The sequence below is a fragment of the Canis lupus genome, chromosome 34 (genome assembly GCF_003254725.2).
Source record: "Canis lupus dingo isolate Sandy chromosome 34, ASM325472v2, whole genome shotgun sequence".
NCBI classification, from domain to species: domain Eukaryota; kingdom Metazoa; phylum Chordata; class Mammalia; order Carnivora; family Canidae; genus Canis; species Canis lupus.
In genome coordinates, this window is record NC_064276.1 from 21,144,885 (window position 1) to 21,171,185 (window position 26,301).

At 41.0% G+C, this 26,301-nt stretch overlaps 1 protein-coding gene across 18 annotated transcripts in view; it reads left to right on the plus strand.

Annotated features, from left to right (window-relative positions):
- LOC112645817 (LIM domain containing preferred translocation partner in lipoma) overlaps positions 1 to 26,222 on the plus strand; it is a 670,895-nt gene extending 644,673 nt beyond the window's left edge. For 10 of the 18 annotated variants that reach the window (XM_049105697.1, XM_035710425.2, XM_049105698.1 and 7 more), the window contains 4 exons: positions 1,973 to 2,151; positions 7,414 to 7,493; positions 7,875 to 7,995; positions 10,932 to 26,222. In XM_049105697.1, the coding sequence (XP_048961654.1) occupies positions 1,973 to 2,151; positions 7,414 to 7,493; positions 7,875 to 7,995; positions 10,932 to 11,208 (657 nt within the window). In that variant the 3' untranslated portion in view covers positions 11,209 to 26,222. The remainder of the gene's footprint in view (positions 1 to 1,972; positions 2,152 to 7,413; positions 7,494 to 7,874; positions 7,996 to 10,931) is intronic. The other 8 variants (XM_035710426.2, XM_049105701.1, XM_049105702.1 and 5 more) reach the window with 1 other exon arrangement.
- Positions 26,223 to 26,301: the final 79 nt, after the last annotated feature.

A 26,301-nucleotide genomic window follows, 5' to 3' on the forward strand; every position in this document is an offset into this window, starting at 1 on the left:
ACAACATGGATGAAGCTAGAGATTAAAATGCCAAACAAAATAAGGCAGTCAAAGAAAGCCAAATACCACATGATTTCACTCATAAGTAGGATTTAAGAAACAAAAGAAACCAACAAAGGGGAAAAAAGAGTTAGCAAGAAATGAAGAAACAGACTCTTAATTAAAGAGAACAAACTGTTGGTTACCAGAGGAGAGATGAATGGGGGGATGGGTGAAATAGGTTAGTACACTTTTCAGGATGAGCACTGTGTGATGCATAGAATCATTGAATCACTGTATTATGCACCTGAAACTACTGTAACACTGTATGTTAACTGCACTGGAATTGAAATTTAAAAATTAAAAAAGAAAGACATGGCCCCTTCCCTTAAAGAAATTAGTCTAGTAGAAGAAATAGACAAATGTGAAAAAAATGTTAATAGAATGAACACTGTAAGTGCTATAAGCAATGTTAATGGGGTTGCTTGGGAAGAGTGGAGAAAGAAGCAATGATTCCAACTGAAAGCCTTGAGGAAGGCTTCACTGGAGAGTTGCCTTTTGGCCTGTACCTTGAAAGGTCAAAATGACAAATTATGGTTCATACTAGGTATTAGCCAATGCACAGAAGTGCGGAAGTTTCTTAAAGGTTTGAGTAAGAGTGAGCAGTCTGAGACATTAGGGAAATCTGACCCTAGAAAGGGAGGTTGAAATGTCAGGCAAGGAACTAGCTCTTTTCACATTGTAGAGCTGTAGAGGTTTTTGCTAGCAGCAAAGTTACTTGGTCCCATCTGTGCTTTGGAAAGGAAACCAGAAGTCACTTTGGGAATAGGGAAGTGTTACAGGAGGAGAGATGCAAACAAGGAAGCCAACCAGAGACTCTCGCTATGGTTGAGACATCAGCACACTAGTTAGCTACCAATAGGCATTACTTGCATCATGGCCATTTAAAAGTTTTCATGGTAAGAGGGCAATTCCAGTCCTGTATCTTTCTAATCAAATCCCCATCCTGGGTTTATTCTAGATTGCAAACTGAATCGGTCTAGACATCTCATTTGGAATATAGCGTATTACATGTGAAACATGGTTGTTTGGGAAGACAGCATGGGATTCTGGGGCAGGATGGAAATTAATGGCTAATTTTAACAGTCTTCCTGAGTCCTGACTCAATATATAGTTTCTCTTTTGGGGAGGGCTTTGGTTTATTATTGTTGTTGTTTTTAATTTCAGCATATTTTTAAAGCCAGAGAAATTGACTTTCTTAATTCACTTCCCAAAACGGCAACCCCTCTGGGTTCACCATTTCCATCAAGAGCTCATCGTACCACACTTGGGGTTGGTATTCAATTCAAGGCTTTACATCATCAAAAGCCTCCTTGATTATGTTGAGCTCTGATTGGCTTCTACACCTGGCACACTCTGCGAGTCTCCATTGTCAGGCAGACCACTCTAAAGGTCCTTGGTGACCCCATCAGGTTTTTGATGTCTAGTCAAGTTTTAGAAGAGTGAAGTGTTCTTCCAGGGGAGAACCTGGGTTAATGTAGTTCAGAGGTCAAAAAACTACGGCTGTGAGCTCAATCCAGCCTGCTTTTGTCAACAAAGTTTTATTGGAACACAGCCCGTTTACATGTGTGCTGTTTACAACTGCCTTCACACTATGACAGCAGAACCAAATTGCTGCAACAAAACCAGAAATAGCTACTATATTTGCCTTAACAAAAATGTTTGCCATTGAGCCTTCTAACAGTGGTAGAAGAGAGATAGAAGTCAGAAGACATGTGTTCTAGATTTGCCACCTACCACCTGGGTGAATTTAGAGAAGACACTTGATCCATCTTATGTGTTTCCTTAATATGTTCTCTGCCTTCTTCCAAGCACTGTGATAGGCACATAAGCCAATGTGTCTGTAATGGTGCTTGTCATGCTGTAAGGGACTAAATACATGGAGCTTCTGCAAGATCCAACTTGACGCTGGCATTTTTCTTTCCCTCCTCAGAATACCCTGGAGCAGTGCAGTGTGTGCTCTAAGCCCATCATGGAGCGGATTCTGCGAGCCACCGGGAAGGCCTATCATCCTCACTGCTTTACCTGTGTGATGTGCCACCGCAGCCTTGATGGGATCCCGTTCACCGTGGATGCTGGTGGCCTCATTCATTGCATTGAGGACTTCCACAAGTAGGCAGTCTGCTCTGTCCCTTCCAGCCTGCCAGTCCCCTTGGGAGTCTGTTCTTACTATCTGATATCTGGGCCACACATTTTTCTTTCTCAGAGCCGTAGGATCTCAGGATTTGGTGAGACCTTATAAAGAGCTTGCTTATCCCCCTCCTCTAATGTGGGAATGGGTATCACTTAATCCAACCAGTCCTCCAACCTGGCTTCTGCTTGAAGGCTCCCCTGGAGATGATCTGTCACATCTTCATGTGGCTCTGGTTCTGAGAAAGTTGACTCAACTGCAGAGTATGTGCATTGGAAAGAGGAAGGATCCTGGGTTAGCCCTCCCTGGCCTCAACATGAACAAGATGTGTTACAGTGGACAAAGTGCTCAGTGCCTCTGAGCTTTTCAGTCTGGTCATTAGAACAGAGCCTGTTTTAAAGATCCCGAGGTGTCACAGCCATAGAGCTGACCTCTACATCTTTGCCAGTCTATAGCAAGGAGGTCACAGGGAGATGGACATGGGCACAGAACAATTCACTTCCTCTTCCAAGTACAAGCCTCTCACATTTTGGGGGCAGTTTCATGTCATTAGCAACATATTCACATCCTCTCATGACCTGTTTGCCTACCCAGGCCTTCTTGTGCTCAGGACACTTGCTAATAAAATTAACGAATGCAGTGTTGTGCAGGTCTTTTGAGGAAGATTGGAAAGTAGAGTCTCCAGGTCAAGACCACTTACTCATGGGCCTGGAAAAATGTGCCTTATTCAGTTTTCTCATTCATCGGGTCCTCTTTCCTCTATTACAGCTGTGAGATTTTCATGAAAATCACATAGTTTCATGTTTTGCTTCTTTTGATTTGGCCCCTTTGTTACCTGGCTGATGGGTTGATGACATTTGTTACATATATTTAGGAACCATATGAAAACCTTAGAGGTGATTGGTAAGTGGTAGACATGGAAGCTTCCTGGCTTGCTTGCTGGGCAGTCTGAGTCTTTGAGGACAGTCCAAAGCTCTCACAGGAATAAAGCTCATGAGGCTCATCGGTTTGGGTCTCCTTTCTATGGCCTCCAGTCTTATAGGTTAATTTTCACCGCTCTGTTGATTGTCAACAATCAGGAGGAACTTACCACAAGCAGTCTGGGGACCTGAGACTCCTCTATTTTAAAAGTGAATTTCCTGACCACTTTCCAAGTAGCAAAGAAAGTGAAAATCTCACTGAAAGACGTGAGGCTGAATGAATTAAAAAAACCCCAGAGGCAGGAATTCTCAACCTGAATTAGACAAGTAAGGGCTCACTTTGAAAGGGCAGTCACAGCATAAATTGTACTTCACGTTGTTGATATTTTTAGCTTGTAATTACACATGAAAAAAAAAAACCTGCATCTATTTAAGGGAAGTGAAAAGATACCGATGGGGAGTGTGTTTCTGTGGCTGTTTCTCTCCTTTCTTAGACGTACCCTAATCCAAGAAAGACTGGTAGATGTAATCAGAGCACACGTGTTTCTGTTGCTGGAAAAGACTGATCTATGACACCCACCCCCCCAACCAATTAAAACAGGAAATCAATTCTGACAAATGGAAGTTTATATCTATGCCATTTATCTTTCATTTCTAAGAGTGAGGAGCATAATTAGAGACTTGGGACTGGTGACGTAAGTATGGGGGTCTCAACACTCCAGACAAGCAGGCTTATTAGCCCCTAAAGGGGAAAAACTGTCTCCAACCCCCAGCTCCACCCCACCCCCACCACCAATCAATGGCATGTTAAAACACAAATTATTTTTTAAAAATAATGTCTGCTTGATTGGCAGGTATGTAAGAGGGGAAGCTTTTTTATCTTTTCACCATTTCCCAAAGGAAAATAAGAGAGAAATTCTACAGAACTCTGTGTCTGAGCCTCGAACGTACCATAACACAAAGCAGCTAAAAGCCCCACCCAGATTGGGTATTGCAAGGCTAAGGAGAGGGTGCATAGGGGGATACGGCCTCCTTCTGTGGACTGTTGGGGGGCGCTTGTTCTTGGTCTCCCTCTGAGCTTTTAGGAAATATCTTTCCATTCCAATTCAACCACATCTACCAAGAGCCCTCCTTGTGCCCAGTGCTAAAGGAGAGAGATACAAGGAGAGAAACTGCATGGGTAGAAAATGCACAGACACACAGAGAAAAGCCCCTGTCAGCAAGGAGCTTGCCAGGAGGAGGGGGGGACAAGCGCAGAGCATGTGTGATACCAGGCAGAAGGGGCCAGACACGATGAGACAGGCACAGGCAAAGGCTCGAGCTGTCAGAGTCAAAAGAGATTACTTGGCCCTGAGATCTGGGTAGGCTTCTGGAAGCAGAATTTGAAGAGTATTTTAAGTGAGAAACGGAGATTCCTGACAGCAGGAACAACTCAGGAAATAAAGAAGGCCACGAAGTGAGGAAGGGCTTCTCTCCATTCCAGGAAGATTTGCTTGGCTGTAACTGGAGCAGCCTGGGAGTGGAAGTTGCTGTGAGATACAGAAGGCCCATGAGAAGGGATTCATCTCGCCTGCTTAGCATCCTGTCTTCTAAACCAGCGCTTCCCAAATGTTAATGTGCTTACAAGTCACCTAGGGATCTTGTTAAACTGCAAATTCTAATTCAGTAGGTCTGGGGTGTAGGACCTACAGTTCTGCATTTCTGACAAGTTCTCTGGTGGTCTTGGACTGCACTTTGAGTAATAAGCTTCCCAAATACTATTTTTAAGGCCTTGTAAAAAAAAAAAAAAAAAAAAAAAGGCCTTATAAGTGGGCCACCCCCCCCCCCCACCCCCCCCCCACCCCCCCACCCCCACCCCCCCCCCCCGTATAACCACCTTCAGACAAGGTTGGCCCAAGTCCTCCATCCTATTAGGTAGCAACTCTTTTCCCATATGTTATTTCAGATGACTGCTCAAACTAGTTCCCTGGCAAACTGTATCTCTCATCAACACACACACACACACACACACACACACACACACACACATACTTTCGAATTTCACCTAAATGGCCATCTTTCAAATGCCAACTCATTTACCACCTCCTTGGAGAATGCTTCCCTGACCTCAGCCCCTCCCTATCCCCCTGTTTGAATTTATATCTTTCTCTATATTCTGTAGAGTTTTGTAAATCAGGTATGCCTAGTACTTAAGCATAGCCTGATTAATCATAAAGAACACACACACACACACACACACTTTTACCCTTACCACCTTAGGTCGTTTCTGCAATATGACAGGATGTGTATATCTCAACTAATAGAGCAGATGCAGAAATATATAGAACTTCCTCACCAGTCTGATTGCTGGAGTCCCAGTTTATTTCTATATTCCCACTGCCAGGACAGTGAGCTCAGAAAAGCTGGCTTAGCTGACCCTTTCATTGCATTTGAGCCTTTATTTCACTATCTGTGCTTTCTTATCAGAGACATTACACTCGTCCACTTATTTGTTTAATCAGCACCCATTTGTTGATTGCCAGAAATGTGCCAGGACAAAGATGATTAAGACCGGCCCTCTCGGAGCCTTGGCTCCCATGGCTGTGAAGCAGAAATGATAAAAACCATTTCTTCATAATGTTGCTGTCAGTAAAAAATGAGGTCAAGTTCACAGAGTGCTTAACAAGCCTTGGCATATAATAAGCACACAATATATGGTAGCCATTTGAACCATCAAAAGGGTTTTTTTATCAGATTTATTTTTATTATTATATTATTATTATTATTGTCTGCTTAGTGAGCTGAGCCTTGAAACAGACCACCTGGGATTTAGAACAGTCTTCAAAATGCCGGCCAAGGAACACTGTGGGGACTGTGGAAACCACTTCCTGTCTCTTCACATTGTTTTTTCCCCATCATGGAAATGAGGCCAATGGGTAGGAAGCAATCATTACTCAGCAAGAATACAAGTTATGCCTCTCCAAGAGGAAAGACCTTGAGATTGAACATAAAGGAAGGTCCAACTCACATCTTTTTATAGAGCAAAATGGCAGACAGTTCATTTCATTAAAGATAGCCTGAAATTCTGCTGTCTGCCCTGGTCACAGGAGTTGGTTTCTGGAGATTCAGAGGTTGAGCAAAACCTGCCAGCTGGAAGCTCACAGTTTAGTGGTCCCCAAAGGTGTGCGAATAATTACTACTAAAATAGGCAAATTCAGTGAGAGATATTTTATCCTAAAGAAATAAGTAATTCTACTTGAGGAAAGAGGGGCAGGCTCACAGTTCAATGATAGGCAAGACATACTTTTGAGTTTACAGTCCCGATAGGCTTGGGGAAAGGAAATTCTGCACTGGATTCCAGAAGCCTGCTTATTTCACTACTGATGACCCAGATTCAAAAATAATCAGATAGTCCAAAGCAGTTTTTTTTTTACCACTGAGTGTAAACTTCTCGCATAAAATGCCAATTATAACAACTCTGATTACTGCTGCAGTTGTACCATGATCCTTTTAATTTTTCTTTCATAGCAATCAATTGATCTGCTGCTTAATTCATATTTATTTAGATTGCAGCCACACAGATGCCTTTTGGGTGCTGCCAAGAAAATTAATATGTACATATAGAGTATAATGTATGTAAAAATGCTTTGACAACCATAAAGTGCTCTGCAAAGTATTAGATTACTATCATTATTTCTTTTTAAGTCTCACTACAAATAGATAAATTTTAACGTCATTAATCTCAAAACCATTATCATGAAAAAAACTGACTTCCAGAGTCTGTTTCTCCTTTTTTTTCCACCCATCCTTTCAGTTTTTATCCCTGGCCATTTCAAATCATGTCTCATTTCACACCTTCCCAAATGCCACCCCTAATTTCCAGGAGATGCAGATGAATGCACAGCCTGTATTTGCGGCCTCTTAATCTGTTATGAGAAACAAATTTTAGGGCCGTTGGTCATATTAAAGAATACTAAGAGATGAGGAAATATTAAAATTCCTCACCAACAGTTAACCTCAAAAGCACACATATATGTATATCTACACGTGTAAATGCTCATACCTTTTAAAAGTGCTAAAACCCTCTAAAAAATAAAGAACTTGGCAGCTTTTGAACTTTTTTCTTTTCAAACCAGAGTTTCACACAACCAAAACGTAGGAAGTCCAGACGTGGTCATAGCAAGTTTGGTGTAAAGTTTGGCATATTTAAACTCTCTGACCTCTGCTGTTTTAAAAAGATAAGGGGTTGAGATTTCTCATGTTAATTCCTAGAGCTTAGTTTCAGAGAAAGAGGCTCTAATAAGTGGGAATGACACAGTCACCAACCTCAGAATATTTGTGTAGGGCCTGGAAGCACTCTAGGAGCCGAAAAGCAGAGTCTAAGAGCAGAAACCAAACAAGACCAAATCAAGCAAAAGAAACAAGTAAGAGCCCCAGGACCCTGCCCGAGCCCAGGTTTTGTGTTTAGAATCTATCCACAAGTGAATTCCATGGCACCTACCAAGTGGCCAATAGCACCTAGATGTTCTTCATGCATAAGGGGTACACACACTAACTCCCCACCTCCCCAAATATCACAGTATTTATGGTCTAGAAGGACATCAACAGTCACCCAGTCTATATCCCTTATTTTACACCGGTGGAAGCAGACCCAGAGAAGGAAAGGAACTAGCTCAGGGTCACACAAGATGACAGAGCAATTGTCTTGACCCTCGGCTGGCTCCTCTTCTTCTCACTTCTGGGTCGCACCCATTTGTCAGTGTAAATACTCAATGTCTAACCAGTACCGTATTCTCCATTTTCAGGAAATTTGCTCCCCGATGTTCTGTGTGCAAGGAGCCTATCATGCCAGCCCCAGGCCAGGAGGAGACTGTCCGGATTGTGGCTCTGGATCGTGATTTCCATGTTCACTGCTACCGGTGTGAGGTCTGTGGTAAATGCTCCCACACCCTTTCAGTTCACAGCAGGCATTGGAGAGGCTCAGCAGAGCTGGGTTTTCACAAAAACAGCAGTTATTCAATCTGCAAGGCCTATGCTCACAGGACTTGGGTGCCTGTGCTCACAGGACTGGAGTTTTAGATCTTAGGCCTTCATTTAATGCTAGTGATACTGACTAAGTCACTTCACCACCCACTCTCAAATTCCCCACCTGTGAAAAGGACTCAAATTCTTAGTAACCTCCCCAAATATGGCTGAGAAACTAAAATGCAAAACTGTGTGCTAAAGGACGTTGTAAATCACAAAATGCTAAATTAGTGACAAATGATATTCTTGTTACCATTATGATTGCCATTACACTGAATCTTTAACCATGGCTCTGCTAGTCTATGGGACAGAGATGCCATTTTCACCCCATTGAGAAGGATAAGAATTCATTCCTCTCAAAGGGGTGGGAACTTGGCGCTCCAAGTCGTGGAGACTGGTTGAGTTACAAGCACTGACTTAGCTCAGAAGACGGGTGGTCAGGCGACCGCTAAGGGCTCCGAGGGAGATATGTGTGGGTGCTATGGGAATACACACAAGAGACTGGTGATTCAGGCTGCAGGTGACAGGAAGGCTTCTTGCCCAAGAGACAGTGGTCGTTTCCATAGCCAAGAGCAGTGGCTATATAATCCCCTATAATCTGCGTATCAAAAGGGCATCACATTCAGAAAGTGAGTTTAAAACATTTTCTTATCCTGGTTCTAGTTACCCAGAGCCCCCCTTTGGAAGCAGTTTCCTTGTTTTCTACTAGCTCTCCTGAGGGCAGTGGTTATCAGCTCCCTCTTCTCTCTACGAAGGGTAGTAGTAGTTGCCTTACCGTCCCACCCTCATGACAGTGGCTCATCTAGTCCCACTGGGTGATCTTCCCAAAACACCCAGGCCGGTGGGGCTGCCATGGCTCTCTAGAACTGTGCTCATGGCACTCACTGCATTAGTGGAAACTGACTACCTGATTTATGCAGGGCTCTTTGTTTGGACCTAGAGCCCAAGCTATGTCTCTGTGTCCTTAACATGAGAAAAGATAATAAACTAACAGCTTTTACACCAGATTTTATGACGACAGAGGAACAACCACCTCCAGCCTCAGAACTGACCTGAATCATAAGTGTGAGAGAACAGATAGATGCTTTCAAGGTCATTTTACAGATGGAGAAACTGAGGCTTAAGCAAGAAAAGCTTCCGACATTGCTCACACACTTGCTATGCATACCAATAGGCTTTGACTTTTCGTGGTTTGGGATTTGGCGCCCAGAGTTGCACAAAGGGTGCCTTTTTCTCCTTCCAGATTAAATGAGAGCAAGTAAAAAGTAAGTTTGCTTTAAAGTCCCATGAGTTTGTTTTTTTTTAAAAAAAAACAATGCTCTAGAATGGGAGGAACTCTGGGTTAGAAGAGGACAGACCATCATTCTAGTCCTGCCTCAGATGCTGCAGGACACTGGAGAAATCACTTCCCTCTCTGCCTCTCACTTCCCCACCTATACAAACAGGGAGGGTGTCCTGGACACCCCACGTGGCCCCTTTTGGCTCTAAGATGCAAGGAGTGGATGATTCCAAGACTGTGGTTGACTCCAGGCTCTTCATGGCGCCCAGGTGATCATAGATGTCAGCTCATTAAATAGTTACACCCATATCATTTAGGAAGTTTCCTTCTTTCTTTATTGCAATGAAGAGTTCATCTAATTCCATTGCTCAGTGTCCAAATGCCTCTAGAGTTGCAGAATATCTGCTTGCTCATTTGTGCAAAGCCAACTTCTGGGAAGCCTGACTCCTGCAGCCACTGGCGCTGCTGGGGTATTGTAGGCGATACCCTTTCTGAGCTTCCATGTCATTGTTAGTCAAATGCAGACATGAGCCCCAGTGACCCTGTTGCTCTCTTTGTAGACTGCAGAAGCAGGGCATGCAGTGGTGGTGGCCTTTTAGAAGAGTTCTCCTAAAGTTAGCAAGGGCACGCACTTCCAGATGAAGTACTGTGTTTTCCTTTGCAAAGAAACTTCCATTTTCTCCAAACTAAGGACCAAAATTTGGCTGGCTGTTACTTGACACTTTCCAAAATGGAGCTGCAGAGGTGCGAAGGACAGTCATATGGTCCTTTGATCCTTTACAGCTCTGTAGCTCCTCTAATTTGTTTCGAAATACTTCGAAACACATTCATTTTCCTCTTTGATCCTCCCAACCCTTGGTGAGGTAGGACATGAGGAATTATTTTCAATGACACTGAGGGAGAGCTAAGGGATGCCCCATGGGTGTAGGGGTGGGCTATCTCCCCTTCCAACACATTCCTCTACACCACACTGTCTCCTTCAGAAAGTGCAGCAAAGCAGTACTCCCAGCACACGTTAGGGTTTTATTTTCCCACTACAGCTGGAACCAGGATGCAGAGCGTAATGCGGGCCCTTCGGCCCTTCTGCTTGGAAGGAGGCCTTCTACAGCTTTGCCACTGCCCAGAAACAGCCGCGGAATTCTGTCCCTGCACCTGTGCTTTCCTTTTGAGAGATCCTTGGACTCATGATAAAGGGCAAAGAGGACTTAGCAGTTAGGGATCTCTTCTTGTCTTATTTTCTCTTGCTCTTGCTGTTTTCAATGCTTAGCTGAAAACAAAACCAGTACCTGGGGCTCCCAGATCCTCAGGTTCTTCTCTTTTTGGACTCGCATTTCCTATGAAGCAACCTGAGGGGGGTGTCATTTTACCCCGTGTGTATTTATGTCCCCAAATCTCTTATTGGGTGTTGTATCCTGGGGAAGGACCAGAGGGGGCCGATGGTACGGGAAAGGAGAATTAGTGGCCATGCTGTGGAGGCCTCAAATGGCAAGCGAAGGAGCGCAGTCCTCACGCACGTTGTTTCCAGTTGCACTCACATCCCTTGCATCTGTCTTTCCAGGATTGTGGCGGTCTCCTGTCCGAAGGAGATAACCAAGGCTGCTACCCTCTGGACGGACACATCCTCTGCAAGACCTGCAACTCTGCCCGCATCAGGGTGCTCACCGCCAAAGCCAGCACCGACCTTTAAATACGGTCGCCTGCTTAGCTGGTTAGTTGGTGGCGCTGAGAAGAAGGAAACACAAGAAAAAGATAAGAAAAGAAATGGGAAAATACAGGAAAGGCAATCAAGCCGTGGGATAGTCTCTGTTCTTCCTCTAATATTAACCTTTCTTTAGAAGCACATAGATGATGAGATTTTTTTTTTCTTGTAAGTTCTCACCAAATACACATTTCACATTTAATCATGCAGGACCTCGATGGGCCTTTGTTCCCCAGGACTTCCACATTTTTGCACGGATTATACTCCATCCCATTCACTTCTGCATTCCTTTAACTTTTAATCCCTGTGTTTGTCTCACTTTTCATCTGGTTGAATGGCTTTTTTTAGCGTGGTATTTGCTGTCGCACAGTTTTTCCTGGGTGAGTCGGCCGACTCACAGGTGCTTTGAGGCTTGAAGGTCCCATCCTATCAGCTCCCCGTGGCCTGGGATCAGAAAGGATAGCCATTCTTTCTCTGTGTTTTGAAAAGCGCATCTTGTTGCTCTAAACTAGCCATGCCCCTTGGGGGGTTGGTGGGGGGAAGGTGTGCCACGTGTGTTAAGCTACAAAGAATTTAAGCTGTAAATTACATAGGTTAAAACAAGCCCCAATTTAATTTGCAACCTAATTTGATTGGAAATTCAAAATCTCTAGTGACCAGTGGTCAGGGCTCATTTGTAAACAGATATTGGTGAGAGAGAGCCAAAATTCACTTTTTTTTTTTCTAAAGGAATTACCAGTGGGACACGCTGGGAAAAAAAAGCATTTGGGGGGTATTTTGAAAATCCTATTAATATCCCACAACACCATCTTCAGAATTTCCTTTTCCATGCCACCTAGGTAATAATACAGACAAACTTTGTTTTCTCTGGAACGTAACATTTCCAATACTGTCCCACTTTTCATCTCCGAAATACTGCCATTTTTTTTTTTTTTAATAATATCCAAACACAACCACCAAAGTTGAGTTTTCTCTGGAGGAAGATGGTTGTAAAGAACTGTTCTTATTCTTTTTTTTTTTTTTTTTTTTTGTCCCCCAGGCCCAGGTCCTTTTTGCCTGACAACTGCAAATCAGAGCACACAAAATAAAATTGTGTAGTTTTGTTTAGTTTACTTTAAAAAGACAGGAAAGCTTGAAAAAAATGTGAAACCATTTCATTACTACCGTAATCCTGCCGCAACTCAAATCGCATATCATGGGGAGATGTTGTCCTATCATGGATGTGACGTTTACACCACACTTTCAAAGACAATCGCTGAAAAAAAAATTGCTTTTTTTCTGAGCTAAAAATATGCAGAGTCTCTGCCTGGAATCTTTATTCAAACTCTTACTGGGCATTGAAACACTTGCTTGCCAACTACAGAACCATTCTAGTGGGTTCTGACTTGTTTCTTTTAAAGAGAGACACCCATCTTTGTAACGGCAGGTTGCCATTTTGTAAACTAATCAAATATTTTGGATTGAGATTTCTTAAACGTTTCTTCAAATCTTCCACAAGTATATACTTTTAAATTATGAAGTATTTTAAATAGACACAAAATATAAATAATAATATAATGAATCCCTGTATACATAACACCCAGTTTAAGAAATCAAATATAACAAGTAGAGTTACATTCCCTTAGGCGCCCTTCCCTGAGTCCACAAATACCTTTTTCATGATTATAAAGTGATAAAGTCGATTTTCTCTTCTGACATTTACTTTAATTTTTTATTTTAAAGCTCAGAACAGAAATGAAAAGTTATTTGTGCATGTTTTGATTTATACCCCATGCCTCAGGAACGCCAATTACATTTATTTTACTTTAGCAGAAATGATTGTAAAAATGGTTCTGTTTTCTTTTCTTTTAATTTTTCTTTTTTTTTTTTCAACAAGAACTTCTTAAGCCTATGGTCACTAGTTCATCTAAGTTAATTTGTGGCTCTTTTGCCTTGGTCACCCAAAGTGACTGCCAAAGTTACAGCTTTGCAAAGTTTTCTTGGAAAACTTTGTTTTTTTCCCCTTACTTTGCTACTCTTATCATTGGTCTTATATTTTTCTTAATGTGAAATACAATGGGATTCATTTTGGGCAGCATGTGAATTTTTGGATACAATAGTGAAACTTACTTCTGAATTTCTGTCCTCCAAATCCAAGATCAGACATGCTGATTACCTCAAAGAGCACTGACTTTTAGACAATTGGAAAGAGAATGTAATTTGCTTGAATGGCTTCAGCAGTTTGTTTTCTATGAAATACTTCGGGGGAAATCATGTTTAGGCCCAAAGCCCAATTTATTGAGAGATGGATTTTATCTCTTGAAGAGCAGTCATATTATTATGAATTTTGCTAAAAGAGGAAAATGTATGAAATATTTATACTATAAAAATGCAATGACATTCTACTTGTTTGTTACATTTAAGTCCTCGTGTAACTAAATGTTTACAAGCCAAAACATTTTAAAGAGAAAGTTATAAGAAAATGCTGTCACATACCCATCACTGTGGCATTGCCAGAATATTGCTTGCTTTCAATCTTTATAGTACATTTTTATCACATAACCTCAGAGTATCTTTACCAAAGAGTTTTAAAATAAATCTCTTTTTAATATAGACTTATTATACTTTTATAATAATGAATGTGCACACACACATATGCAGAAATATCTAGATTTAGATTTCTTTTCTTTCACAAGGTATAATAAGGAAAGGATCCTACATATTTTAGTCCAGGATTTCTTAAGTATATGATTTATATTGCTTTCTTGTCTTTTCTATTAATCATTTGGTTGAAACAATGCCAAATCACTCTTTACTCTTTTAGTTATGTGAAATTTTGCCTATAACAGAGACAGAAAGATGATATGACCTTAACAATTATAATTCTTTTGTCTTTGAGTATATTGTCTTGATTATTATTTAAATTCATAAATAATAGAAAAATCAGAGTTTATAAAAGAAAGTTTGTTAAAATATACAGGCTTTAAAAAATTGTCAAGAACATAAATATTTGGTAATTCTGTGTAATGAGAGACACGGAAAAGGAAAAAAACCCCACTATGTCATGGGCTCTGCACATGGTTTCAAAATCAAATTTCTTCACTATCAGGATCCCTAGCTCACACTGACTCAATGTGGAGTCTTATTTGCAAGCAAAATTGCATTTAACTCAAATAGCATTAAACTCAAAACTAAGTCATGTGTCCCAACATAGGACATCAAGGCTTTGAGATGCTGGACATCTCTGCAGCTCAAAGATGTGGGTTCTTTTTCCTGTCGTTGATAAATTGTTTTTGTAGGGGCAACTTCTCAAATCAAAATTATGTCATTGGCTGTATGCTGACTAATGCAGCAGTTAACACTAACGCTGTTTTCTCGCCACACAAGATTCTGCAAAGATGTTTATGGTGATGTTTAAAGTATATAAAACTCTAACTACATTTAAACAAGTGTTTTTATTTGGGTTCAGAGGAAGAAAGAGAGCACTTTTACAATGGGGCTCTAGAAGAGGGTTTATTGAATATAGACAGGACTCTAAAAAACACAACTTAACAACAGTTTTCCTAGTTAGTAAAAACCCTATTAATGTGAACCAGCCATGAATAACAGTGTTATTTCTATTTGATATGGTTTGGGCTTCTCTTGTCAAATCTGTGCCGGCTGCCCCCTGATCCCTCCATCATCAAGTTTTGAAGGGTGTCGGGGAAATTATGGCAGCTGCTAGGGAGATCAGGGAAACACTGGTGTGACCTCCCAGCCTCTCACCACTCCTCTTGGCTTGGAAAGGCTTCTTTTTCTCATAGACATTTCTAGAAATATTGCCATTCTACCTTAGTATTTCACATTTGTAGTTTAAACAAGTGATTGTCCATCTGTTGCCTAGAGCTGCAGTACATGTGTGTTATGAATGAAATATGACAGCATGTTCCATACCCTGCTTTAGCCATCTGTAGGAAACCAGTAGGCTGAAAAAGATGTACCTCTGCAAAATGTGCCTGAAGTCCCTTTCTTGAGATCGCTCTCTCAGTGCACTTTTGTGGGAGACAATCAGAGAGCAACATGTATGTGTGCCTTATGTGTAAAGAATCTCTACACTACTACGAATACTCCAGTGGAGAGTCCATAACATTAGCAATCATCTCCCAAATTTCCAAGATCCACTCATCAAAAAAGAAAACAAAATCCAGATAAATGTAAACTCTTTTATCTTAATGTATTCTAATAGTGTTTCTTTTCTCCTTGTCTCTCGGAGAAGTACCTTATGGATTCCTGAATTAAGAGAACACTTTTATGCCAGAAGGTGGTGTTTCAGATGTTTAGTGATTATCTTTGGTCTTACTCTGATCTTAGTCAGATAATGAAGGCAGACTTCAGTATGAGCCTTTACCACCATTCAGCACATATTACTTTTAGTAATTGTCATAGCTTTTTGGCTTGTCTGTGGTCTTAATTTAATAGTGGACAGAACCAGTTGGGAGCAGGATTGAGTTCTGAGTCATTGTGGTACGTACAACCGTGGACATTTCAGGTTGTTATTCATGTGACAGATAGCTAGAATGAAACTCTTCTCAAGAGGCTGTTGTTTGGGGTAGCTTATTCAAACCTTAAAAAAAATTATCTGATTAAAGCTCCGTGATTTGGTGAGAATTCTTCCTCTTTTCCTCTTTGCCTCTTTTTCTCCTTCCTTCCCTTTTCATTCCTGCCCTCCTTTCTTACATTCTGTCCTTCTTTTCATCCTACCTATTAATGATATTGTGGCTTGGATTTTTCACAAGTAAATTATATCAGTGCATTCTGATCTTTATGGAATTATGATCACATTAAGGGAAGAAGACGACTACCGTCAAATATATATGGCATCCATAAACCCTTCCTTTTAAAAAGGGCATATTTTCCAGATTGTATTTATTCATAAAGCGAGATGAGATAATAGAGTCTTTCAGTTTTATTTTAATGAGTTTTCATCAGGGACTCAGATCATAGAGTTCTTGGCAAATTCACTTATGACTGCCCTACTTTTCTCAGCTATATGCAAAGTGATCTTTCTAAGATTAGGTTAAGAATTTTTTTTTTAAAGTCCGAAGCATTCTGACCGACAAAACAATCATATTTTTAAGTGGTGTGGCATGTTATTTTATTCCTAATGAAACTTGGTAATTTTCCTGCTGGCAAGGAAAAACTATCATCCTTCTGGAATTTTTACACATATCAGCATTTTGCCTATGAGCATAATATTAAATCCTAATAGTCGGATCACAGTATTTAACAAGGGTAGGTCAGTGCCAGAGTTTTTCCTAGATCACAGCTCACAGGCCTGTAGTATGTTTATAAAAAGCAAAAAAAGCAACCTGAGAAGAACAAGTCTGGATCTCTCAGTAAAGCATCTTGTTAAAATTCAGCTTTGAGATTCTTTTGAACTCTGGCTAGTACTGATAAAAATATGCCCTCTGTGTCCATTTCTTTTTAATTTGTTTGGAAAAAGCTTATAATTCTAGGGATGTATTTCTACTTTGCGTCTCTGCTCTCACTTCTACTTTCTTTAAGTTTTCACAGGATTTACATTGACTTTCCTTTTTGAAAGGGTCATGTGTGAGGAAAGCAAAACATATTTAATATATAGTTAATTCAATACGTAAGTGAATTAGCCAAGTCTCGGTAGCTATGTTGTTTTGATACAGAAACAGAGTTTTGTTTGGTTTTGGTTTTTGTTCGTTTGTTTGTTTGTTTGTTTGTTTGTTTTTAACCTGTCTCCACGTAGAGTGGGATTCAGAAGACAAAGGAGGGATTTAAGAAAAGGGACAGTCTACAATTAAAATGATGGCCAGAGAGTTTTTGTAAAGTATAACTCTGAAAACATTGGAGGGGTTTTAGGGATCAGCAATTGTAGTTGTTTGAACAAGTAAAATATTTATGCTTCCAAGTTTACTATGTATTGAAAAATCACTATAGATAACAATATTTGTTTCCCTTGTCAGAAAAAAGTGAAATGACAGCAGCTGCTAGGCCCCACGACATGGATCAGAGCTACTCCAGAACTTTATAATGCATGTCCTTTCATCCCCTCCAAGAGAGGGGCATAGCTCATGCTCAGCCTGAAAGATGGTGATACATATTCTTGGGCACACCGCACTGCACCCTAAGCATCTCTGAAGGTTAGAGGTTTCTGCTTTCACTCATGAAAGGTTTTATCCCTTTCCAGTACTTGCCTGATGATGACAGTAAGTAGAAGCTTTTAGATCTGTGGTTCTCTTGTTGAAACCCAATCATCCACTAATCTGTAATGCCATCCCTAAACATCCAAATTATAACTTATTTAGACTAGTTTTCTCTTTTTTAGTTGCAAACACAGAAAATTAACTTTATCTTACTAACTTTAAAAGAAAGAAATATAAAATGGCCTATCTTCCTTTAAAAGGACACTTATTCCTTTCTCTATTTTACTTTTCTGCCCCTTGTACAAAAAAGTTATAGACACTATTTAGTTATCCAACAGGCATGTGTGGCTTATTTTGTGGAAAGTATGGAAGATGCATTTTTGTTAAATTCATGAACATTTCCCCTTAAAATCACATAAAAAAAATTACTAAAATCTTTGGTCTTTGTTTCTGATTGTTACTTAATTTATCCACAGTCTAACCACACTAATACATATCTCTATTTCCAAGCCTTTGTTATAAACAAAAATTAATATTCTGCAAATAAAAAGTTATACATACTAGAGAGAGGAGAAAACCTATAGCTAATTCTTTTGTAATAATTTAAGATACTGGCATTAATCTTTCCTTACAATACACCTTTTTAAATTTTTCCAAGCTACTCATTAACTTAGGGGCAAGAGAAAACCTTACTCATTTAACTCTGATAGACATTTAACTGACCCAAATGGCAGCCTTATTAAACAACCCATATAATGGATTCAGTCAACCTGTCACTGACCATAGCTTCTAGTTCACTTCTAAACACCAGAAGTAGAATGATTTACCAAGAATAAGACAGATGTTGCTATATCGTCTTGTGTTCTACACTAGCATTGAGGGTTATAGCTGACCCCTGACATCCTTTGGTGGTGTTGCCAGACAAACATAGAATCATGGGCCTTTTAAGAATCGGAATCTCTTCTGTTATTTTGCTACCAAGTCACCATCTCATTTCTTAGACCTGGCCAGTATGTAGTACTGTTCCCAGCAGTCCATTCTACTATTATGGCAACTCTTTTCTACAAAAGTTCTTTCTCCTGCTGCATATAATTTTTTCTGCAGGGCTTTGCAAAAACGATTCTAATGTCTAAATCTTTACTTCAAGATCAGATATCACTAACTCTTTCAGCTCTTTCCCATTTATTGACATGATGTCAAGTCCGATCACCCTACTGCTTCTCCTTTGAACAGTTGTATAAATAGTTTCTAATTCTATTTCACTCTACTTGATGAGGCCTAGTAATCACCTTGGGTCAGGCTAGGTAGAAAAACTTTGTTCTGGAGTTGAAAAGTAAATGGACTTGAAGTCACCCAAAAGAAACTGATAGCCAATGTGGAAATTTCCACCAAGGACTCAAGACTCAGGAGAGTGGAAGGCAGATGAGGCTAGATCTTCCATGTGTACAAAACAGACCTTTTACTTTGTGTCCTATTTTTGATGTAGCCAAAATTAAAGTCATTCTGAAAACAAGAAGCAAGCTAACTTGTATGCCATCCGTGAGATTCCCACTTCTTGGTTAATGTTTATAAAGTCTCTTTAAACCTACTCTTCCTTTGTCTCTGTCTTCTCAGAAATAACACATTTTTTTTTTTTTTTTTTTTTTTTTTGGTCCATGTCCCCATACTGAATGCAGAAAAAGAGTTCTGGCTACTTTCTAGGTTTAACATAAATACGTACTTGCTAATTGGTTTTGAGATTCACTTCCATTCTTTTGTTCTCCGATGTTTGTACCTAGAGATGTTACACTTTAGACCAAGCAAACAGCTTCCCTACATGATCAATTAGGAACTATTCTTAGGAGTCCGTATTTCTCTTTATTTTGTCTTTTTAACCTTTCTAACCTGTAAGCCTCTGTGTATATCCTAGAAGCTACCCTACATGGCAGTCCAACATCCCTTTCTCATATTAATTTAATAATTACTATAATAGAATCAGCCCCTAAGTAACTTTGATTCAGTCCAGTTGCAATAAGGTCAAACAGGTTCAATGTGTACTAAGGTCGATAGCATTAAGAAGGGTACTGCTTTCTAGTGGCATCAGTAGGGCTTCGTTGAGGAGGGAAACTTGGTAAGAAATATTGAACTGACTCATTGAGTTAATGTGGAAACGCTGAAGGGAGACTATTTAAGGCACTAGAAACAACAGAAAAGCACAAGCTATCCTTAGACCCTCTACTTTAAGTATTATGGATTCTGGAATTTCCTTAAAGGAGAAAAACTTTCCAGATATTCAGGGTCAATGGGAAGGTAAAAGACATAGAGGAAATCTAATTCAATTGCTATTTTCTATCTTGCCTCTTTATAATTGGAAGATAGGATGACTGCCAAAATATAAACCAGCACATACATTATGAACAGGAAGCTTTATACCAGATTACTCTCAGAGCAAACACATGTGTCTTTTGAACCCTGCAAGAGAAGAAGCAAGTCATCCTTATTTTCCTATGACTTTAGGTCAACAGTTGGAAAGGACCCAGCCATCATCTATTCCACTTGGTGTTAAAATTCCCTTGCCAATTCACTGTTAAGTGACAATCCAGACTCTGCTTAAGCATCACCTGCATCAACAAGCTCATGACTTCTTCTCCCAGGTGCCACACAAAACTAATCTTTAGTACACAGTAAAATGTTCTTCCTCCCTTCATTTTCCTTCCACGTATACTTGTTTTCATCTTGGGAACACATTACTTTAAAAGGGAAACCTTCATTATTAGCTAAAGATGACAAAAACCTTTTAAAAAATCCTTAAAAATGGTCTGAAGGATTTTCTGAGGGTCAGGTTTTAGAGTTTACGAGTATTTTGTTGTTGTTGTTGTTGTTGTTGTTATTTTCTAACTCAAAAGACAAAGTGTTCCGATAGTTGGTATGTAGCTTTTTGGACTCCTCCAGTGACCAACCCATGAACAGTCCACTCCAGTTACCTGGCCTGCTGCTAATGACCTTGAAATGTTGAAACCTGCCTGCCCCTGATCTCCACTTCTAAAAAGGAAGAAGTCAAAAGCAAAAGAGAGTAGTTCTGTCGAAAGTCTACTTCTGTCCAGTTGTTGTTTGCCAAAGGAAATTCGTCCTTGGGGGAAGGGGTGACATTATGTTGTGGTCTTAGGCAGAAGTGTACAGATTCTCTCATCAGCACCCTGGGTTCCCATGCACCGCCGGTAGTGCCCCTCCCCAGCTTTGAATTAGAGAGCCCTGTCGGCAGAATCTGTCATCAGTCTCCCGGGCAGGACCTGGGGGTGGCTTTCTGAGCTCTAAAATAATAATTCCTAAGAGAGCTTACAAACTGCTTTCACACATGAAACAGCCCTGGGAGGAAGGTTATTAATAGCCCTATCCTAGAAGAGAGAGCCGAGGCTCAGAATCGTTAAGTGACTTGCCAAAAGCGATACAGCTGGTAAGTGGCAGATCTGGGGACACAGCCAGGTCGTGCAAGTCCAGTGCTCTCTCCAGTGGCCACTCTCAGGGCACAGACTACCTCAGAGCACAGTATATGCTTCACACACACTCGTGTGCCCTGCTCAAAGGCAGCCAGGGCAGTTCTCATAGACCATTAGAGACCTCAGGTGGCAAAGCCACGTGTGCCCGGTGCTGCCTTGCCATCCTGCGTGCAGGGTCTGTGTCATCCTGTGGGAAACTACTAGGCATTCTATCATCTGATCCGACATCAGCACTGTGATGATGTCAGTGGGGGAAGGCCACCGCCAAGAACAAACAGCTGTGCCACCGAAGCACACTGCAGCAAATTTCCCCGGAGACGGTTGGTTTACTTTACATTAAGGGGAAAACTCTGGAACTGTGAGGTTCAGCATATCAACCAAGATTGTATCATTTCGAATGCGGCAGAGGGCAGAGGCGACTTGGTCCTTAAGACAGTCTCTCTCCCGGGGGTTACGATTTATGCCCCACAGAGATGGAAAGTGCTGGAGGTAAGCAATGCCTATTATTCTCCTTCTCAGTTCACATTTATTGAGGCCCCACAGAGTATGTCACTGCACCAGGCATTTCCCAACCACCTTACCAACCCATGACCTTGAAATGTCTGGGAGCAAAGGCAGCAGGACCGAATGCAGCCTCCCTATTTGGTGTTTGCCCTTTGGCAGATGGGGCTTCCCAGGCCATCGTGGTTTTGTGATCTCTGTGTGCTTACTCGAGGGAGTTTGGTACTGTGTTGTCCCCAGGATGCTCGCTTGTAAGCCACTGTGTATATTCTAGAAGCTACCCTACATGGCAGACCAACAACCCACCATTCCTTCCCTTGAGCTGCATCTCTCAGGAAGATGTGCCTTTTGATGGGTGCTCTTAGGTTTTTATTTCCTCCTATTTCTCATTATAGTTGTTTGGCTTCAAGTTAAAGTCGGTGAACTGATTGAAAGATGTTCTCTCTTCATCTGAGTTAAATCTCCTGCAGGAAACCTTTAAAATGATCTCATCTAATAAGCCTTCTAGGCTTTTCCCTCCCTAGAAGCTACCATCCATCAAGCCACTCTCAGTGTCCCTCTGCTTATTCCCTGGGATTAATGAGGGCCAAGTTAAGTCACAAATGGCCTCTCACTCCTTTCCACACTTCACACCTGGAATACAAAGGATGTGCCAGCGGGGCCAGCAGGGTAGTACCCTTAGCGGAAATGGCAACAGTCAGAGCTTAGAAAAAGGAGCCTTGTCTTCCCATGAGGCTTGATCAATGCTCTGGCTGACGCAGTGGAGAGCAATTCTTGTAGGATAGATGGAGTATCTCCACCCAAGAGCGGGTGAAAGGAGAGAGAAGAATTTTGAGAACTCTCGAGAATTATCTAGGTGAGTACACCTGGGTAGGGACATCCATGAGTAGAACCTGTGACATCTCCTCAGCAGGAACAAAAGGGCAGGGAGGCAGTGAAGATGAAGAAGCAGCCCTTTAAAAAAAAAAGAAAGGGAGTCACAAATCCTGATCTCCCTTTACATAATGTAAAGAAAATTATGAATAAAACTTTTCCTTCCTCCATTCTGCATGATACAGTCCTCCATATGTAGGGAAAACACAATTGCGTTGTCTTTAAAACACACACCCGTGCACGTGCGTGCACACCCTCTCACACATATGCACATACAAGCATCTTCCAAGAAAGCTGATCCTTCAAAAAAAGAAATCTTATTTTAAAACACTTGGGTTTTTCAGGCCGGGAAATTAATAATTCCTAGACCTGACCCATTTTTGTGGCTGCCAAAAAGGAAAAGAAAAAGCTCTTTAAATTTTGTATGGATCCATTTATCTCTTAAAATATGCCAAAGCAATTTGAGGTGGGGGTGGAAACGAAAGTATTTATCACTCCTGCTTGATTCTCTCTTTACATCTCTATCTGTGGGGAAAAGGGTAAAGATTCTTCCTGGGCCGTTGTTATTGATGCATCGTGTTATCACCTTGGAAGACGCCTGCTTGCTCCCTGCCAAGAGGAGAGTATCACACTTGCTCTCCTAACTTCATTTACTCTATCACAAGGGAGTAAATATTAAGTCTGGATGTCTTTCCTCACAAAATTATTTAATGCCATTTCTGAACTGCTTTAGAACATGCAAAAAGGGGAGAGCTAGTTTTTCTTGGATACATGTCTCCTTTCTTTTCTTTCTTGGGAGACTTAAATCTAAAGGGGGAAAAAATCCAATACCTTCTCATCTCTTTTTCTCTGTGGGTGACAGCTGATGATCACTTAGGAACCATAAGCCAGAAGTAGGAGAAGAGCATAGCCGGGTTATGATGTATCTGCCAACGTGTTTCATTCCTTCAAACACAGACTTCAGAGGAAACGGGATTCTTAGCAGTTAAATGCCAACAATAGAAATGGCCTGATTTTAATTTCAAATAGTAAAAGGCAAGTTGATATTTAGGCAGTGTTTGCATTTTACTAACCCTTCTGCCGATTTTTTAGATGAATGCCAAGCACATCAGTGTATCAGGGAGAAATTGCCAGAAAGAGCCAAAGTGCCTTAGACCTCTCTCATTAGGTTGAAGCTGGTATGCACCCTACCAGCCTTCTCACTGCGCTGAAATGTCAGAATTGAGATGCATCCTTTGAGGAAAGAGACTTAGAACCCTGGAAGTTAAATCCTGTCACCAGTACGTGTAGCAAAGTAGTTGCAAAATCACGTTTCAATGACTTTCTCCCTTTTACTCCCCATCTATTCTCTTGGGAAAGCTGATAAGCAAATTATCCAAGAATTATTTCCTTATTAAACAAAGTTAGAATCTCCCCGCCCCCCCAAGTCTGAATTCTCCCCTTGTTCTTTTTCAGGAAATATGAAATAGCAAACAGAACTAAAGATGCCACTTGATTGTCTGATCCTTTGGCATGAATAAAATTATCCTGTGATTGAATGTGCCTTAAGTGAAAATTTAAACTTAGATGCAGAATTTTCACAGCTGGACGCCGTGTTAATTTCTGCCAGGTTATCTGTGCAGGGAACTACTTTGTTTTTGTTTTGTCTTTTAAACTCCACGTTTATCATTAGTTTAGCAGATTTGGGGCTCTCTCTCTCTCTCTGCTGGGAATATGTGCAATTGTGAGACGCACCCAAAAAAAAAAAAAAAAAAAAGGAAGGGAAAGAACTTTCTGAGTGGCAAATCTGTGCCATGAAGGAGACGTGACATGGAGATGCAGAGCCCGAGGATAGTAATTTCTCGGAGCTGCACACACGAGCTTTTATTTCATGGCTTTGTCACCGGCTTTTCTCCTTCTGTGCCGTCACCTTTGAGAAATACGATGCCACCTTCTCCAAGTCTGCCTTTTTAACAGCTACAGTTGAGTTGGCAAGACTTCCCCAGCTCTGAATATAGCCATTTGCCGACTCCGGCCTCTTTGCGAGACTGACTCAAATCTGTGATCTTCTGTTCAGCATACACATCAGCAAAGTGAGAAGATGAGCACTAAATATAGGCTCTATTAACTTTACTTTTAGACTTACTGCCTTCAAAAAGTGCCTATTCTGAGAAACATAAACGTTATTCCTACATATGTATGTACACACGGTACCCAGAGTCATACTGTGCAGCCTTCAAAAACATACCATCTCGAAGAGTAGGTGCTAAGATAAGGAACGCTTGCCAAATGGAAGAAAGTCACTCATTTCCAATATCCCCTCTCGAGTGGCACCGTGGAACAGGCTGCAAACACATTCCCTGAGCATTCCTTGCTGATACAGCCACTTTATATTTATATCCGACTGGATGGTGGCATACTGCTGAGGCTTCCTGTACTCTGCTACCAGGGAGTATATGCTGCATGGAATTGGAATATTTAGTCAGAAAAAAAAAAAAACCGACATTGTTTAAGAGAATTAATAGAGCCCAGGATCTGTATTAGGATATGCGTCATATGTGTGTTTTATAAACTAAGCATTGGTGGGTTTAGAATGTCAGCACATTTTTTTCCTCCTTTTATCTCACAGGCTAACATCAGTGAAAAGGGAAGAAAAGTCTTGGCTGTGAGGATTGGAGGCTCAGGGGGCCAAATGTCCTTGCCAGATCCTTAGAGCATCTTTACTTTGACTCCTAAAAATAGTAGCATATGTTATCGAGTGGCTTTTGTTTCCATAGTTCTGCCATGGGCACTGCAAGCACAGATCCTGCTGATGGAGCAGCAGCACAGCCTAGACCGAAGGACTCTTATCCAGGTGTGGCAGTAGGAGAGGGTCCAGGGAAATAGGACGAGGTAGACCGTGCATGATTTTAGGAAAAGGGTTGAAGGGAGGACGTGCTTCCAAAAAAGATCTTTCTCAATGTGTCGTCTGACTCAACCAGCTGGCAAATTACACTTGCCAAGTCGCTCTCTTTCCTTCTAAGTCATTTGGCTCCATGTTCATTTGAATACGCCTCTCCTTTGGGAAAGAGAGATGCCTCCAGTTAGCCTCTCTCCAAGGAAGCTCTTGACGTCGTCTTGGTCACAAAGTTATCTCCTGCCCCACCCACTTTCACCAAAAGGAAGTAAGGAGGGACGAGCTATAGGAGACGGTTTCCATGGCACTGCAGTCAGCCACCATTCTGCCTTCCATATAAGGAGCCCCCCTACATACACCAGGGATGAGGCTGGAACAGATTACTGTTGCATAATCTTGAGTGTGGACCACCCTGCTTTAGCTGTCATTTTATGAGACCAGTTGGCTCCTTGGAGAAAGAGTGATACTCTTCACTAAAAATGTCTACTCTTCCTGTTGACGTTCGTTTTCTGTTTTTACCTTATCCAATTTCAACACTAGTCATTTTCTATTTTTTAGAGAATCAGATGTTAGTGCTAGATAAGGGTTGAAGAATCTCTGTGTGGTATCAGAAGAAGTATTAGGATACGGGGTTTTTCTCCTTGGGAACAAGATAGATGCAAGGAAAGAGACAATAGAGCTCTCTGTCCAGGTTTCAACCTGATGACCATGACTATGAGAGATAGTTTTGTGTAAATGTTAAGTGGTACTTACAAGTGGACAAAGAAAAGAGAAGGGGGAGACAGAGAGAGGCCAGATTTTCTCTCTACTAGGAACAAGAACTTCATGAGGTACAGCATCGCCCCACCACGATCAGCTGCTAGTCAGTAGAACATTCCTTGACTTGGGGAAAGCCACATGAAAACCTAGAGGGAATATGCCGTTTTTCACATGTGTGCTACTGACAGAGCCATGATATTCCTAAAATATAGGTTTCTCTTTCTTATTTTATTCTTAACAAATCACATTTCTCCACTACATTATGAACCATCACTGACATCCAAAATAACCCACATGATTCCTTATGAAAATAAGAGCATAAAACCTGTTATAAGCAAGTGATTTGGGTATTTTCTTTGTATTTACGTATTATCCAATTATATGAAAACATTTCTATTTACCTTCTGTTTTTCTCAATTATGTTTTTCTAATGCTCTTTAAGAATGAATATGAAAATGATATTCTTTTTTTCTGTAAAAGAACTGCATCTCCTTTATTATATTTAGAAATCCAATAAACTTCTTATTACATATACTTGTCTTTGTGTGGAATTCTTTTTGAGTTGGATAATCCTGGTTTCCTTTCTTCTGACCCCTTTTACTGTGATTCAT